Genomic DNA, 14460 nt, shown 5'->3' on the forward strand with positions numbered 1-14460 from the left:
GACTCTTTCCCCTTCACTCCACTTTGGCTTTCTATTGAGCAAGGTTTACTGCTGCCCTTCTCTCTAAAGGAAGTTATGGGTTTTTCTGCCAAAACTAATTTTACCTCTTTCCCCTTGTTTAAACACACGTTTTTCCTGTTGAAACCTCTAGTTTTATCTCATCCTATTTCTCGCGAATCCTTTTTAGAATCTCCAATATGGCATAACTCTCTCATTCTTATTAATAATAGAGCTATTTTTTGGAAGACTTGGAGATTGATGGGTATAATCTGGGTTAAAAGACTTTTTGATGGTCCTTCTCCTTGCTCCTTTCCTCAATTCCAAGCTCTATTCCACTGTCTCCGATCCTTTTTGTAGAAATTTACTACTCTAGTGGCGGTCATTCTCGATATCTATTACTCTCTTCCCTCTTCCCCTCTCCCAGCTGCTGACAATCAGCTTCTGAAGATTCTTCTTTCTTTATCCAAATCTTCTCTCATGTAAACATACTTCTCAGCTCCTAATCCAGAGCGTTCTAAGTCCAAATTGGAACTTTCCTGGGAATCGGACCTAGGGTGTGAATGGACCATCAGTTTCTGGGACAAATTTTGGTCTTGTTCTCTTAAAATCTCTCCATCTGCTTCTCTCACCCAATCTATATTTTTCCTTTATCATAGACTTTATCTAACACCTATATCTATAGCTCGTTTCTCCCATTCCACAAACTCCAATTGTTGGACCTGTAATTCCCCTAATGCTGATCTTCACACCTCCTTTTCTCTTGTCCTTCAGTTTCTAACTTTTGTGAAATGGTCTGGACATATATCTCCAATATGTTTAATATTTCCTTTCCTTATTCCCTCCCTTTGTTCATCGCCTTGATGTTGCATTTGCCTCCTCCTGCAAACCAAAGATTAATAGAGATCTCTTTTAGTTGCCTCTTACTTCTTATTTAGGCAATCTTGTGTTAGCAAATACCTCTTGTTTAAATTCTGAAAATGTTAAACCTCCTTGAATGTTTATATTCTCTCTTCTTCATTTTATACCCATATTTACCTTTTTATTCCTATGAATTTAATTAGGAGTTTATTTACATACCAATGGTAATGTGCATTCCTTATTCTATCATTATGTAGGACTTGCCTCTCCCTTCCGTTCCCACCCCTTCCTTCATCCCCTCTCTTTTCCCTTATTCCTCAAAAATCCTTAAAAAGCTTTCATTTGTCTATTTACCAGTCATTTTTGGTTTTTCCTTTAATATGTCTTGATATATATACTTAATTGTATTACTGGTTTTCTGCAGTGGCGTCACTAGGGTTGGTGTCACCCGGTGCGGGTAACTCATGGTGTCACCCCCTCACGACTTACCACATGGACCTCCTCCGCTCCGAGTCCGCCAGTGTACACAGATGGCAAATTCCCAGAGTACTGACATGACCACCACAGCATTTTCATGAAAAGTTACGGCTGGCCAAGCAGAACGTCAATTACGGCAGTACCATACAAGGTTTTGCAGTACCTCATTGACTGACTGGAAAAAATACTCCCTCAGCAAGTAATTTTTTATTTTTAGTGCATAACGGTCCAGATATCACTACCTTTTCTGAACGATTTACCCCTTCATAAGCACACCAAGGACTTTTTTCGACAAATATTTCTTAAACCTGCTAAACAGATTTACCATAAGTAATAGCATTCCTTCTGAGTAAAATCCTAACTTCTGCCAAGTTGTTTTTTTCAGTATCAGAGAACAGTTTCCAATGGGAATTAAAATGGAAAATCATTGTTTTTAGACTTCCCTTTTTACTTGTACCAGTACCACGTTTAACAGATCAGTTGGAAATCTTCTAAGAAAGAGCCAAAGTAAGAGAGCTTGTTTTTTTGGAACATTTCGTGCAGTCACACATAAATAATGTAGCGAACACCAGCTTCGAAATAAATCATGATTAGAGATCGCACCTTGACACGTCTCTTTAAAGCTGAAGCTCTCCTTTTTAATAGCACTTTGTGTGTGACTGTCTGTCTCTTCTTGGGCCGGCCTTGGGGACTGTCTGGGGGGAAACAGCCATTACAACGCGGGCTTTACACCGCATTACCATTACGACGCAGCTTTCACAACGCAAGTCGTTACAACGACTTGCACTGGATGGCGCTATATACTAAGGAATAGCATGATTTACTATTCCAACACCTTCTCTACTGTTACGTGGGCTGGAGTTGGAATAGGAAATCATACTGTTCCTAAATCCAGCGCCTCCAGCGCAAGTCGTTGTAACGACTTGTGTTGTGAAAGCTGCGTCGCAATGGTAGCGCAGTGTAAAGCCCGCGTTGTAATGACATACATCCCTGTCTGCGAGTAATGCGATTGCGCGATCTGAATCTGATTGTGTGCCTGGACTGCCACATTTCTAACCAGGGCCGGCTTTAGCACTGGTGGCGCCCTGTGCGACAATGTTTGTAGGCGCCCCCCCAATGACCACCTTTACCACAGATTCCCTCACTACCACCATTTGATAGTGCCCCTCAAGTCTCCATAACCACTATCTCTTAGATTCATTTCGTTTTATAGCACCACTCATGCCAGTTTAAGATGTCAAAAATTTTTACATCACACATGCATTGCACAGGGACAATCATCGCTGTGAAAATCAGTATATAGGAAATGTTACATAAGACAGAGACCTACAAGGGGTAGGAGTCACATGTCATCTATACTGGTAGGCAGTTTAGTTTAAGAGTCCTTGGACAGGAAAAGCACGAATTCAGAATAAAAAATTTAACACCATTGTTAGGGGTTTTCATTAATAAAAAGTAGTGATTTTTACCCAAATTACACCCTTTTGCAATATTAGGACAACGAAAGTCTGGGCAAAAATGATATTGCTTTAATATTTTCCTTGCCGTTTGCATGCAGCTTGTGATGGCAGTTAATAGCTCACTGCTCTATATTAAGATTTTAACTTATAAACTGAAAGTAAGAAAAGGATCTCAGACCAAACTGGTAACACATTGACCTATTTTTTTATTATATGCACTTTGTGATGTTAATGGGATACGCACTTTGCAGCAGGCATGTTAAACCTCTGCCCTACGATCTGTCAATACTTTCAGTAGAAAAGGCTCCGGACTCTCTTCAGGAAGAACATTAATCACTGGAGTTGTCATTTTTTTTGCAGGGACAAAGTATGCGGCATCCGGTGCTTTTAAAGCATTGAACATGGTGCCCCCACACCAAGTCAGCGCCTGGCCCGAGACAGCCAGCATAACTAACCAGATTGGTGTCACCCCATGATGGGGTGACACCCGGTGCGGTCTGCACCCCCCGCACCCCCCTAGTGACGCCACTGGTTTTCTGTATTTTATCATTACTCAAATAGAGCTTTCAAACTCAAAAAAACAGAATAATTCAATGGAGAAAGGAGTGAGGGCCATCTCTACTTGAGGTAAAAGAAAAAGGTCAAGAAAAAAGAATACAAAAAAAGGAAACATGATACTTTTGTGTGGTAATGAGTCTCGATGAAATCTGAAGAGCCCACCTGGTCACTCATTTGTCCAGCCGTCTTTCCCTTGGGACCCTACACAATCTCCTTCTGCTTGGTATATAATCATTGGACTTAAATTCCTTAAACAGAGTAGGGATGAATCAACCTAGACTGTGTGCTATTGTCCCGTGCAGATCTAGAAGGTTGGGTGGGGAAGGACCATGTAGAATAACTTCTATAGGATTATGATTTCATGTATTGTCCTCAGGTTCCTTTTCCTATACAATAGTGATGTAAATCAGTGTAAACACAACCCCCTGTTTCAGTGTAACTGTAACCTGTTGCAGCCATGGATCCTTTCTCTTTCTACCTTGGCTTGTTTAATTTGTCCATCTCCGAGACTTAGATGTGCAGCGTCCTGGCACCCAAGATATGAAAGTTTGAAAACACACTTCCTCAGTTAAAATCATTTACATTTTTGGTACTCAAAAAGGCCATTCACTAGTTCACATGAGCTCAGCTAGGCACATGCATGTTCTCTTAGTGAGGATTTTGGCGTGTTCGATCATTTGGGCTCTGCCTTGTATAAGCTCCACTGCGAAAATATGAAACAGAGTCTTTTTCAACAAGGATGTCTCAAGGGGCCAATCCTTCATTCGAATGGATGCAGAGAGGGACTGTAAGGCCTTCAGAGGAGGAGGCTGTGGTTGCAGAAATCTGGACACACAACTTCCATGGACTTTCAAATTGTATTCCTTACATCTGTCCTTTTGCCTCGCAAAAAACGTCACATCTGATTATTTGCGTGTTACGTCCTAACCCCTCCTCTGCCCTATCAAATGAGGGACACCGCTCCCCACCACAGTCCCTGATTTTGCAGCCTGCATTCAGTGCTTATTTGTACAAGAATGAGTGCTGGTGCCCAAAACTCTGCTCAGAAAACCTACAGCTTATGCAATTAAATGCAGCCGCACGGAATACTAGGGCTGCACAGTCTTAAATCCACTTTATTCCTTTTAATCCACCACGAGACACTCCCTACCCCTTTATCTCACTCTTGTAGGTTACTGCTTTCTTCCTTTGTGAAGGTTTTTCCAATCTTTATCGGACTCCGTGTTTTTGCTTTGTGTGCTTTTCTCTCTCTTGTCATGGTACAATGTCTGATGTGGAAAAATAAGTGATTGGTCTGCAAAAAGGAGTGCAATTGCCCCCCTCACCGACATCCCCCGGTTCAAATTAAGCACTGCCTGTATTACTAATGGTGCAGCAGCCTCCTAGCAACATCCTGCACAATGCTTGTTTTTCTTAAGGTCTGATTTTCCCAGTTCCTTTGTTAGACTTAAGCCACACAAGCAATTTATTCCAGAGAATGTCTTTGGGTTCCCTTATTCATGGCCTTTGGACACTGGTAAAGATGATAGATAGTCTGGTTAGTTTATATCAGCTTTTTCATGGAGGATTTTTGACAATTTGAGCTGCTGCGTGGCCACAGGACTAGAACTACCCTGTTCCTTTTCTCTTTTCAGGTCACTCTACCCTGGTCCTTCATCTCCATGGGTGGTCACAACCATCTGTGCCTGTTTCTCTTATGTTAAGATTTGCGACTTAGAGTATTTTGCTTACCACTCTCTGTTTATAGTGCAGGACAGGAGTTTAGTGAACCTTTGAATGGAAGTAAGCTTGGCTAGCATCTTGTTGTCTTCTCCTCTGTAACTGCCTTTGCACCCCTCCCAATGCTGTTTCGGAGGATTTATTTCCACCAGCTCAAACGCTTCTAAGGTTTTCGTGAAAACACAGGATTCAAGGTGAGATTGCATATCCTTTCCATAGTAAGATAGACTGGATATTATGTTATTGGGTCACTTTTGGCATAAGGGCTAGCCCGCATGCTACGGGTTTGTTGCCCATTCATGGACTGGGAGGGCAATACTGTGTCATTCAATTCATGCACCTTCCTAGTATAATCCGTCTGGAATGGTTGTCTAGAGCTCATTAGCTCACATGTCCTCCATTTGGCCTGACCTAGTATAAATATAGGATAAGATATTGCAAGCGAGAGGCATCGGCTTTGGCAGACATTGGCTAAATAAGTATTGGCATTGGCAAGAGCTACTGGCTTTGCCAATGTGTTTTAGCCATGACGGACAGAAGCTTGTGTAGCAGTAAATCTAACACAGTGAAAAGAATTGCCTGAGTCACATCACAAATGTTGTGCAGGCACAGGGCTGCAAAACAACCACCTCTCCAAACAGTACACCCGTGGAGATATTATACGTGAGGCACACTGTCCCTGTTTGCGTCGCGGTGCAGCTTTAACGAGGTGTGCCAGGCACAAGCAGGGACTGTGCTCCCATATAATGTGCTCCCATATAATATGCCATCCTCCTGGCAGCAGAGAAGTTGCAGGCTACCCAGAGGGCAGCACATTAGTGAAAGGTTGTTTGAAGCAGCTGCTCTTTATTTCACAGTGCAGGTGGCACTTAGCTTGCACTCCGAAATGGGTTGAATTCCCCCTGCATGCCGGTGCAGAGATTGATTGCATGTGCCTGTAGGGGGTGCCTAGGGGATTCCTGGGGCCCTTCGAAGGTGCATAGTAGTGCACAGTCAGTGAGGCACCCTGCAGCCTCTGCCCCCTCGTCCTTCATACACCGGATAAGGCTAAGCTTTTGCATCATTAGCATGGGGTCCCGTCTGCTTGGGTTGGTGTGTCACTTCATGCGCACCAGCACGATCTGATTCACAATTGGTGCCACACAAGGATCTGCACCCCTTTCTGTAATACCAAAGAGCCCTAGGGGCGCAGAAAGCAGGGACATATGCCAGTGTCACCCCTCTGCCACGTTATGTAATACTTTTTCGGCTAAAGCGGCCACCTTTGAGGCTGGGGAACCAGGTCCGAGTCAGGCGGGAGGCTCAAACATCCTGCGATTCAGGGATGGGCAAATAACTTAATCTCCCTGTGTCTAAAAAAAATGTTTTTTAAAATGAATGTGTCCGCCTGCAATGCAACTGGTGCTAATGTACAGCGCTCTGATACCTTCGGGTCGCATTCGCGCTATATAAAACTGCAAAAAAAAATGCAAATTACATAACACTGATGTGAAAATGGTGTGGGGGACAGTTCACTTTAATACAAGGCAATTATATTAAGCAACTCTATGCATCATGATACTTTGTCTGTTGTTTCTACTTCTCGAGTGAATTTCAGAATTAAGAGAACATGTATGAAAAGAAATGTCACTAACGGGTCGGAGCGTCCTTTCTTCTCGTCCACCACCGCCAAATCGTTGCACTGAGCGATGTAAATCTGAAACTCTCGGTTCTTCTCGTCGTAGTCCAGGGCGAACTGGACCATGCCCTGCGCGTCCACGCTGCCGAAGTCGCCGCTGTACACGCTCAGCACGCTGTTGCTGATCTGTGGAGAGAGAGCGCAGTGTCAGTGCGGGCCCAGGAGGGGGCGGTAGGGAGCCAGCCGCAGCACTGCCCTTTATTGGTGATTCCCTGTAGGTCACGTATGTCTTAAAGTCACTGCGAGTTATCTGAGTGTCAGACAAGGGGCCAAGGAGGCAGGGGTGCGGATAATGGCGAATATTATACAGTTAGAGCGCCTGGAGCTCCGAGGCCGCCTGACAGGCGCTGACAGATGCACCGAGCCCGGGGGCGGGAGAGGAGCCGGCGAGGACCGGCTGCAAATTGCGTGTCCGTCAGCGTTTGATTTAAGGAAGGCCGAGGAGTGAGATTTCCAATCGTTAGGGTCGTAAATTTGCAGTGACGCACATCAATAAGATAATCAGGAAGGGGAGAGGGCAAAGGCAGAATCCCAAACAGGTACTGGACAAAACCTGAACCCTCACAGCTCATTCATAAGCGCCATGCAAATAAAAATACCCTGCAGCAGCCCCTCTCTTAATGGCAAGTAAGATTAGAGTAAATAATGCAGAAAACGGCAACAATTTACCCAATGTAGGCCATTATCACTTAGACACTCACCCACACGCACGCACACAACATACATTTAAAAGAATTCTTTACCTATCCCAGCATCCAGTGAGGGTCATATTCCAGGTAAATGTTTCCATTTTTATTATACTAGACATGAATAATATATTATTCACTATTAGTGCAATAAAATGACAAAAAACGAGGGAAGTGGAGCCCCACCCAACGTCCACAAGTATAAGCTGCCCCTGTGTTCCCAGTATTGATTTTGCCACCTCTGGACCAGTGGTCGCAAAAGCAATGCCAAGGCCCGCCAGGGCCACGGCAGGGGTTGCAGATGCGACCCCTGGTGATCCCTAATAGTGGGGTGAAGCAATTTTCCATAACCCCTGACATAGCTGAAAGTTTTCCTCATTAGTAGACTTGGGAAGTTTATACCACCTATTCATTTAATCTATCACCAAGTAAATGCATCGGAGGGCTTCCTTGAGACCACACGACTAATACCAATAACTAAGAGTAACCAGCAACCACTGGATTAACTACTAACCTTGGGTTTCGGAGAAGTTTGCTATTCACCACAAATCTCTTTCAACGTCTTATCAGGGGTTGTAAGTGCTATGTAAATGCAATTACAATACATTTCACAAATGTCTTTCCCATTTTTCGAAATACCCTTTCTTCCTAAATAGGCATCATTTGAACACTTGCTGCAGCCCTTATACCTGGATCACACTGATGGAGGTTTACATTTGGGAGCATCTTTAGAACTAGGGCACATTTATGACGTGAAGGTGTTCACCTCAATAGCATTACTTTTCCATGACTGCTCCATGACACTCCTTTGGCAAAACTCCCTGGTGCTCGTGTAGGTGGTACTTGCTACTACGTATGTACTGCATGCTTTGCATTAACTTACCTACATGGAGCAGCCCTCCATGTGCTCTCCGGCTTTGTGAATTAAATCACAAATGCTCCAAAAGCTTTCTCATTCAACCATATAGGGAATATTCGACTAGTCCGCATTTTGGGCGTCTTTCTGCATGTGAGAAGCAGCTCAACAAGCCTAGTGTGTGTTTAATTGCTAAAAGAGTTTCTGGCCAGGCAAGACACAGAGGACACACCAGGCTGTAGTGCATGAAGCACTGAACCATCGTCTGATCTGGGATGGTGTCCTCAAAACAACCAGCCGCAAGAAATGCACTAGTGTTCATTATTGTAATGACAAACTGCATCAGGAAACGAGGGACTCGAACTCTGCCTAATACGGCCCTTAATGGATGCCGTACTTAGCAGGGGCGACGCCCCACTAAGTGTAAAAAGAAAATGACAATAACACGTTACATTATTATCCTGTTCTTCTCCTATTATGAGCCAGTCAGTTTGGGGCGGAGCGGGGCTGGTCTTGTCACAGCCTGATAGAGGTAGGAGGAGTGATTGCTGCTGCACCTTAAGTGCGCATGATGGTTGGGCGGGGCATTTTAGGCCGGCCAAAATAGCCTTTTCTCCACCGGCTGTATTGTAGAGCTTGGGTGGAGAACATGCACAGCTTTCCAGTCCCTGTCTGAGCGCCGAACCATGGGACTCAGAGCAATCACAATGCGGATGTAAGGCAGCGCTGTGATTGGCTAGGGAAGTCTGGGAGCTTCGGTGCTTCCTGTTTATGCATCAGAGGAGAGTGGGTGGCTGGCAACAAAAACGTAGTCATTTTTTTCTAAACTCTCCCTTTCCGCCACATGCCTCTGTTCCCAACCAGCCGGCATTCATACTGACACTTTAAGCAGCAGGGACAGCTTTAATGCACAAGTTCTTGTTTTAAAGTGCCTTTTACAATGATTGGTACAAGGGCAGTGACTGCACTTGTGCACATAATGGAAATAAAAACAATTGTCATGCAAATAGCAGTGCATTAAGGCATCCCTGTTACAACCCCGCCACTGTTTGCCATCCAGAGGAGGATAGTGTTGCTATGGCAGCGAGGGAACCACGGGAGGTGTGGCACATCACATGGTTTTTCAAATTGCACAAACAAGTTTGCCCCGCTGGGGCAGAACAACAACATTAAAACATGGAGGAGCACTTTTATAACATTTTATTGCAATGCAGTGCAGGAGCTAAAGTTCCTGTGCTATATTTCCCTGAGTCAAAGAGCACTGGCGAGGCCTAGCTATTAAGAAAGGGTGCTCTGCTTTCTTCTCCATCGCTGGCACACAAAAAGGCTGCTGAGTGCCCTTCCAGTACAAAATACTATGCTTAAACTAGCTTTAAAACTTTTCATAAAGGCAATCTGCGAAACGTTAGGAGAAATGAAAACATTTTCTTTAACACCTGCCTCCAGGAGCCATATTTTTAATGCAGAGCTCTGTATAGCAATTTTAGAAGATAGAGTGGGTGGTTGGGTTGATGTTAACAGCCATGGGACAGGCCCTGGATGCAAAGTAATGCAAAGCAGTGCCAAGTAATACTGGATTTACTTTTATGACAACTTCACAATTCAAAAACATTTTGCTATGAGAATTAAACAATTGATTAAGACTTTGCATGATATTGCACAGATACAAAATCTTGAAAAATCTGGCCCCAGTTTCAAAACCCTGCAGCGCGGGCGCAAAACTGCGGCTCTCCCACGCCGTAATTCCTTCACTCGTGCAGGCTGCACTCATATTTGGTTACAATGTAGTTACTTCTGTAATTACAATGGAATTACTTCTTCATACGTACCGAGGACACCGACGCCATATCAGAGGAGTGGCTGCCGCTGCTTCGGGTCTTCCGGTGCCGGCTGAACTGAAAACTGATCTCAGATGCTGTATCAGACTCGGTCTACCCAAAAAAACACAGAGATGGCATCTTAATTTACAGACAGTACTGACTAAAATACCTGCTTTTACTCATGCAGAGCCTTAATACGAGGTGTGGCCGTGGTACTTCTGCATGTTTTCTGCACAGGTACCACGGTACGAGAATACACATGTTACTGGGTGTGGGATCCCACCCAGTTTTACCAGGAAAGATTCCACTTCCTGTAATACACACCCCTGTCCAAAAATGGTATTAACACCACATTTTTAGAGGCCCACGCATAATGGTGCTATTAATATGAAGTCATAAACAGCTTACATCATTAAATAAATTAAATCAAATATTTAGGTTCTTCTACTCTTTATGAAGCAATTTAGCAAATCACATTGATAACTAATTGAGTTTAAAAATAATGCAGAACGTGATGGTACTTTTATTAATTTTCCCTAGGGTGGATTACCTTTTTTCAAGCCTGTTTAAGGGTTATTGATGCAATTCTTTTCTTCAGTACTCCTGTAGATTCCTAATGTTGGTCAGTCTCTAACGGACCGGTCCTGCTAGTGAATGTGACGGTAATAGTGTGTGGCATAATTTATGGTGCCAGACATATTTTTTCTGCCTTGCATCATTATTAAACAACCCCAGAGTTACAATGCCTTGAGCTAACCTAGAGATGATGCCACATATCTTGCAGTAATTCCAGCAGCGGCTCCTCCGTTATGGCAGAGGAGTGTCGTCCCCCCCTCTCCCCCTCCCTCCGCCAGCAGATACAAAACTTGTAAAATAAAATGATAATAACACAGGTTTTTTTTTTTCTCCATAGGGCCAAGTCTGGGGGGCGGGGCCATTGTGATGATGGGCATAGGAGGAGTGGTGGGCACTGCTGCTAAGTTTTAGGACGACCAAACCGACATGCACACTGAGATGTGTCCAACCCGAGCTGCGTTCCCGGGGTGGAGACAGCAGACACAGGCCCCCAGTCTCTCTGGGTGCGCAAATCCAGGGCACGCAGGCCAATCCTGGCACTTCTCTCATGCTGCCATCATCATGAGAGCAACGTCTGGATTGACCGTAGGGGTGTCTGGGAGCCTCATCATGTGCTGCAGTGGAGTCAGAAGGGCAGAAGAGTGGTGATGTGGAAAGTAAGTTCTTTTTTGTGTGTGTTTTTACTGTTGTTGCTGTGCCCCTCCCTCCCCCCAGAGCTGCCCCACTACCAGCTGCTCCTGAGTAATTCCTAGATATGTGCAAGAGAAAGCTCCGGCTATTCACTGTAGTGTTGCCGTTCTAGTGGTTCACGCTACGTCACCGCGTAGCGTGAACAGCGGCCATTTTGGGTCCCGCCAGGAGCGCGATCATTCGGGTGCCGGAGCTGTGTGGTGCAACACGCTCGGCGCTCCGTGTGTTGGAAATAAATTATAATAAATAACCTCCTGAAATCACGACGATTGGTCTGCCTCATATGTACAAGCCCCTAACCCTACATTCACCAAATTAGAAGTTTAGACATGTAAATAAAGAAGAAAGATTTAGCACTTTCCACTACATTTATTGGACCAGTTCACAATTACAGCCATCATTTCTCACAATCCTCTTTTACATGCTTTATAGGCGATTTTGCACTGATATTTTCACCGACTGACGAGTGGAAAATGATAAGTGCAAATGTCTCTTTTGAAATTTTTGTTTGTTGGTTAGTGCAGATGTTGTAGCAAAATTGAACGGTCCCAGTACAAAATGTATGGTATCTGGGCATCGGCAGGGTAAACAGTCTATTAGTCACCTGTTTAGGAAGTGTACTTCTTAATGAGTTAGATATCACCTCTCACCATATCACAAAATCTAGGCAAAAACTATTAAAAAATCATAAATGTTTTCATTTGTAAAGCATGTATAGGAATAAGACAAAAATAAACAATATAATTAAAAAACCCAAAAATCAGAGAACAAACTGAAGAAAAAATTTACTTTCAAGGTAAAATAAGAGGGAAAACAAAGAAAAGGTAGCAATAATTAAACTTATAACCTCCCATTACCAAGAAGGTATTTATTAAGGTTTGTTTATAATACATGTTCTGCTGCACGCGATGTCAGAGCTCGACTCAATTCAGAGGGATTGCTTCAATTATCACTGACCGGGCCAGGAGAGCCATTGAAATTACAGAAACGAGAGCTCCACCTCCTTGGTAGATGCGCTGCTACCCCTGCCGGCAAAATCATTTATGAAATCAGATCGCAAAGTTGATCTTCCACGTCAATCCTTTGCCTCGAAATTATCATTGAGGTCACACTTTGAATCTACATGTTTGACTTAATCCACTTGAAGGTGGCTGTCTTTCCCATTGTTTTCTTGTCCAGAAGAAGACCCATCATGACGTCCTTTTTAATTACACATACGTTAGGGTCGAAACATCGATGCACTTATACGGTTCATGTCCATCACAGGTCTTCTGGTCTTAAAATATCAAGCACTTGTGCGTTCTACCAGAGACACTTGACTCAGATCCATACTGGCCGAACATCAAGTTTACCTCCTGTGTACATTTTGTAAAAAAGTATATGTCTTTGTCTCACCAATGTATAAATGACACTTATTCACCCATGTCACTTGGTCACTTTTACTCACTATAGTTATTGTCACCATTTTGTGAACTGTTGAAAGCTGCATGAAATATTTGACCTACAGAAAAAGTAAATACTTACTGCTCTGCAAAAATCTCTTTGTCTCATGTGTTCCAACTTAATTTGTAAAGTATTAATGTTACTTGCTCAACTTTTTGTCTATGATTACCTCTTGAGTACATAAGCAATTTATCTTACCCGACAGAACCAATTGTAGTCTTTTGTATAATACACGTTCAGCACAAAATTGAATCTACAGTGATTTTCAGTGGGTGAAGGGGAGTAGAGGACATCAAGCACATTTGGAGGAAAGAAAAGTATTATATTAAAAAACATACATCCAAACATATTTTATATCTGGATAAGGGTAATTATCATTGATAACGATACCTTATAAAGGCGCTTGATTTATGGGCATGTACTGAAGCCATGGAACTTCTCGGTGTCTTATAATACCATAAATATGTATGATTAAGGCATCTAGTCCAATTTTTTAAGTTGAAGAGGTGGCTCAAGATGTAGAAAACCTCTCAAATTTGCATTATTGGCTTTTAATATCTACAACCCTGGATCTTTGTGCATGAAAATATATATTTCTCAAAGGCAGAAAGTGTAAAATAAAACGAAATCCGTCATCTAAATATGGCATATACTTACCGTCACAAACGATGTCTGAAGGCAAACCCAACATTCCCTTAACCTGAAAGGCACAAGCAGGTGCCTGAGTGTGTGAAGCGCACTTACCTCTGACAGGAGGGCTGGTGTAGATTTGCTCAGTTCCTTTGCCCGTTCAGGCTCAAGAAGCTGTTGGGTTATTGTTTGTGGCTTATTGTATGCTGTGGACATAAGGGCAAAGCTGGTGTTAATTCACATATGGATGGTCTATATGTTTATAAACCTTCCAAAGAGCACATCCACTAATCTGGCTTTGTAACCTTAAACTACATCTATGAGATGAGTAAAATAATGTCAATAATAACCATATAAGGTATCTACTGCAATTGTCGATCAAGCATAGTTTCATAGTATTTTAGATACACCAAAGAAGATACAATGTCAATTTCACTAGAATTTCAATTAATATCCTCCTGAATACTGAGACATGTTCTCAATGGAGATATAATGAAGCTATCAAAGCTCTGATGGACACTTATGCAAGAACAGTGATATAAACATCCAATCCCTTCTGCAAGCTATTTTCTAACAAACTGGGAGAATCAGCAAATAGTTCCCTTATCAGTCAAAACAGATTTAAAATCTGCAAACACTACTGATGAGGGCAGCTTACTCAATACTATTCCTGTTTGCATTGTAAATCATCCTTACTGTGACAGAGATAGAGCCTCCTTTTTTCCTTCTAGCAATTCTGGGAATCCCATTCCCTATATTGTTGTTACTAAACAGTTTGTACCCCAAATTATGATAAACTCATTTACTCAAGAATGCTTCACAGTGTAGTCCATTCTCCATATTTGTTTATGTTTTATCCTACTGGGAGCATAACACGAGCACAAATAAAAGCTTTGTGCTCCCTGTTTCCTTTTACCAGCCAATTAAATTCCAGCTACCAAACCTTGCCTTTCCTCCCAGGCCTGCCCATTCCTGAATAAAAATTAGTGTCCTTTTCTTTAAGTGTCTC

At 43.0% G+C, this 14460-nt stretch overlaps 1 protein-coding gene across 1 annotated transcript in view; it reads right to left on the reverse strand.

Moving 5' to 3' along the window:
- LOC144829539 (synaptotagmin-like protein 2) overlaps nt 1-14460 on the reverse strand; it is a 739182-nt gene that overhangs the window by 103727 nt on the left and 620995 nt on the right. Inside the window, exons 9-11 of the mRNA XM_078688777.1 lie at nt 13566-13657; nt 10122-10223; nt 6707-6876 (exon numbers count right to left, since the gene is read on the reverse strand). Of these exons, the coding sequence (XP_078544903.1) occupies nt 6707-6876; nt 10122-10223; nt 13566-13657 (364 nt within the window). The remainder of the gene's footprint in view (nt 1-6706; nt 6877-10121; nt 10224-13565; nt 13658-14460) is intronic.

Source organism: Lissotriton helveticus, chromosome 4_1, assembly GCF_964261635.1.
Source record: "Lissotriton helveticus chromosome 4_1, aLisHel1.1, whole genome shotgun sequence".
Classification (NCBI taxonomy): Eukaryota; Metazoa; Chordata; class Amphibia; order Caudata; family Salamandridae; genus Lissotriton; species Lissotriton helveticus.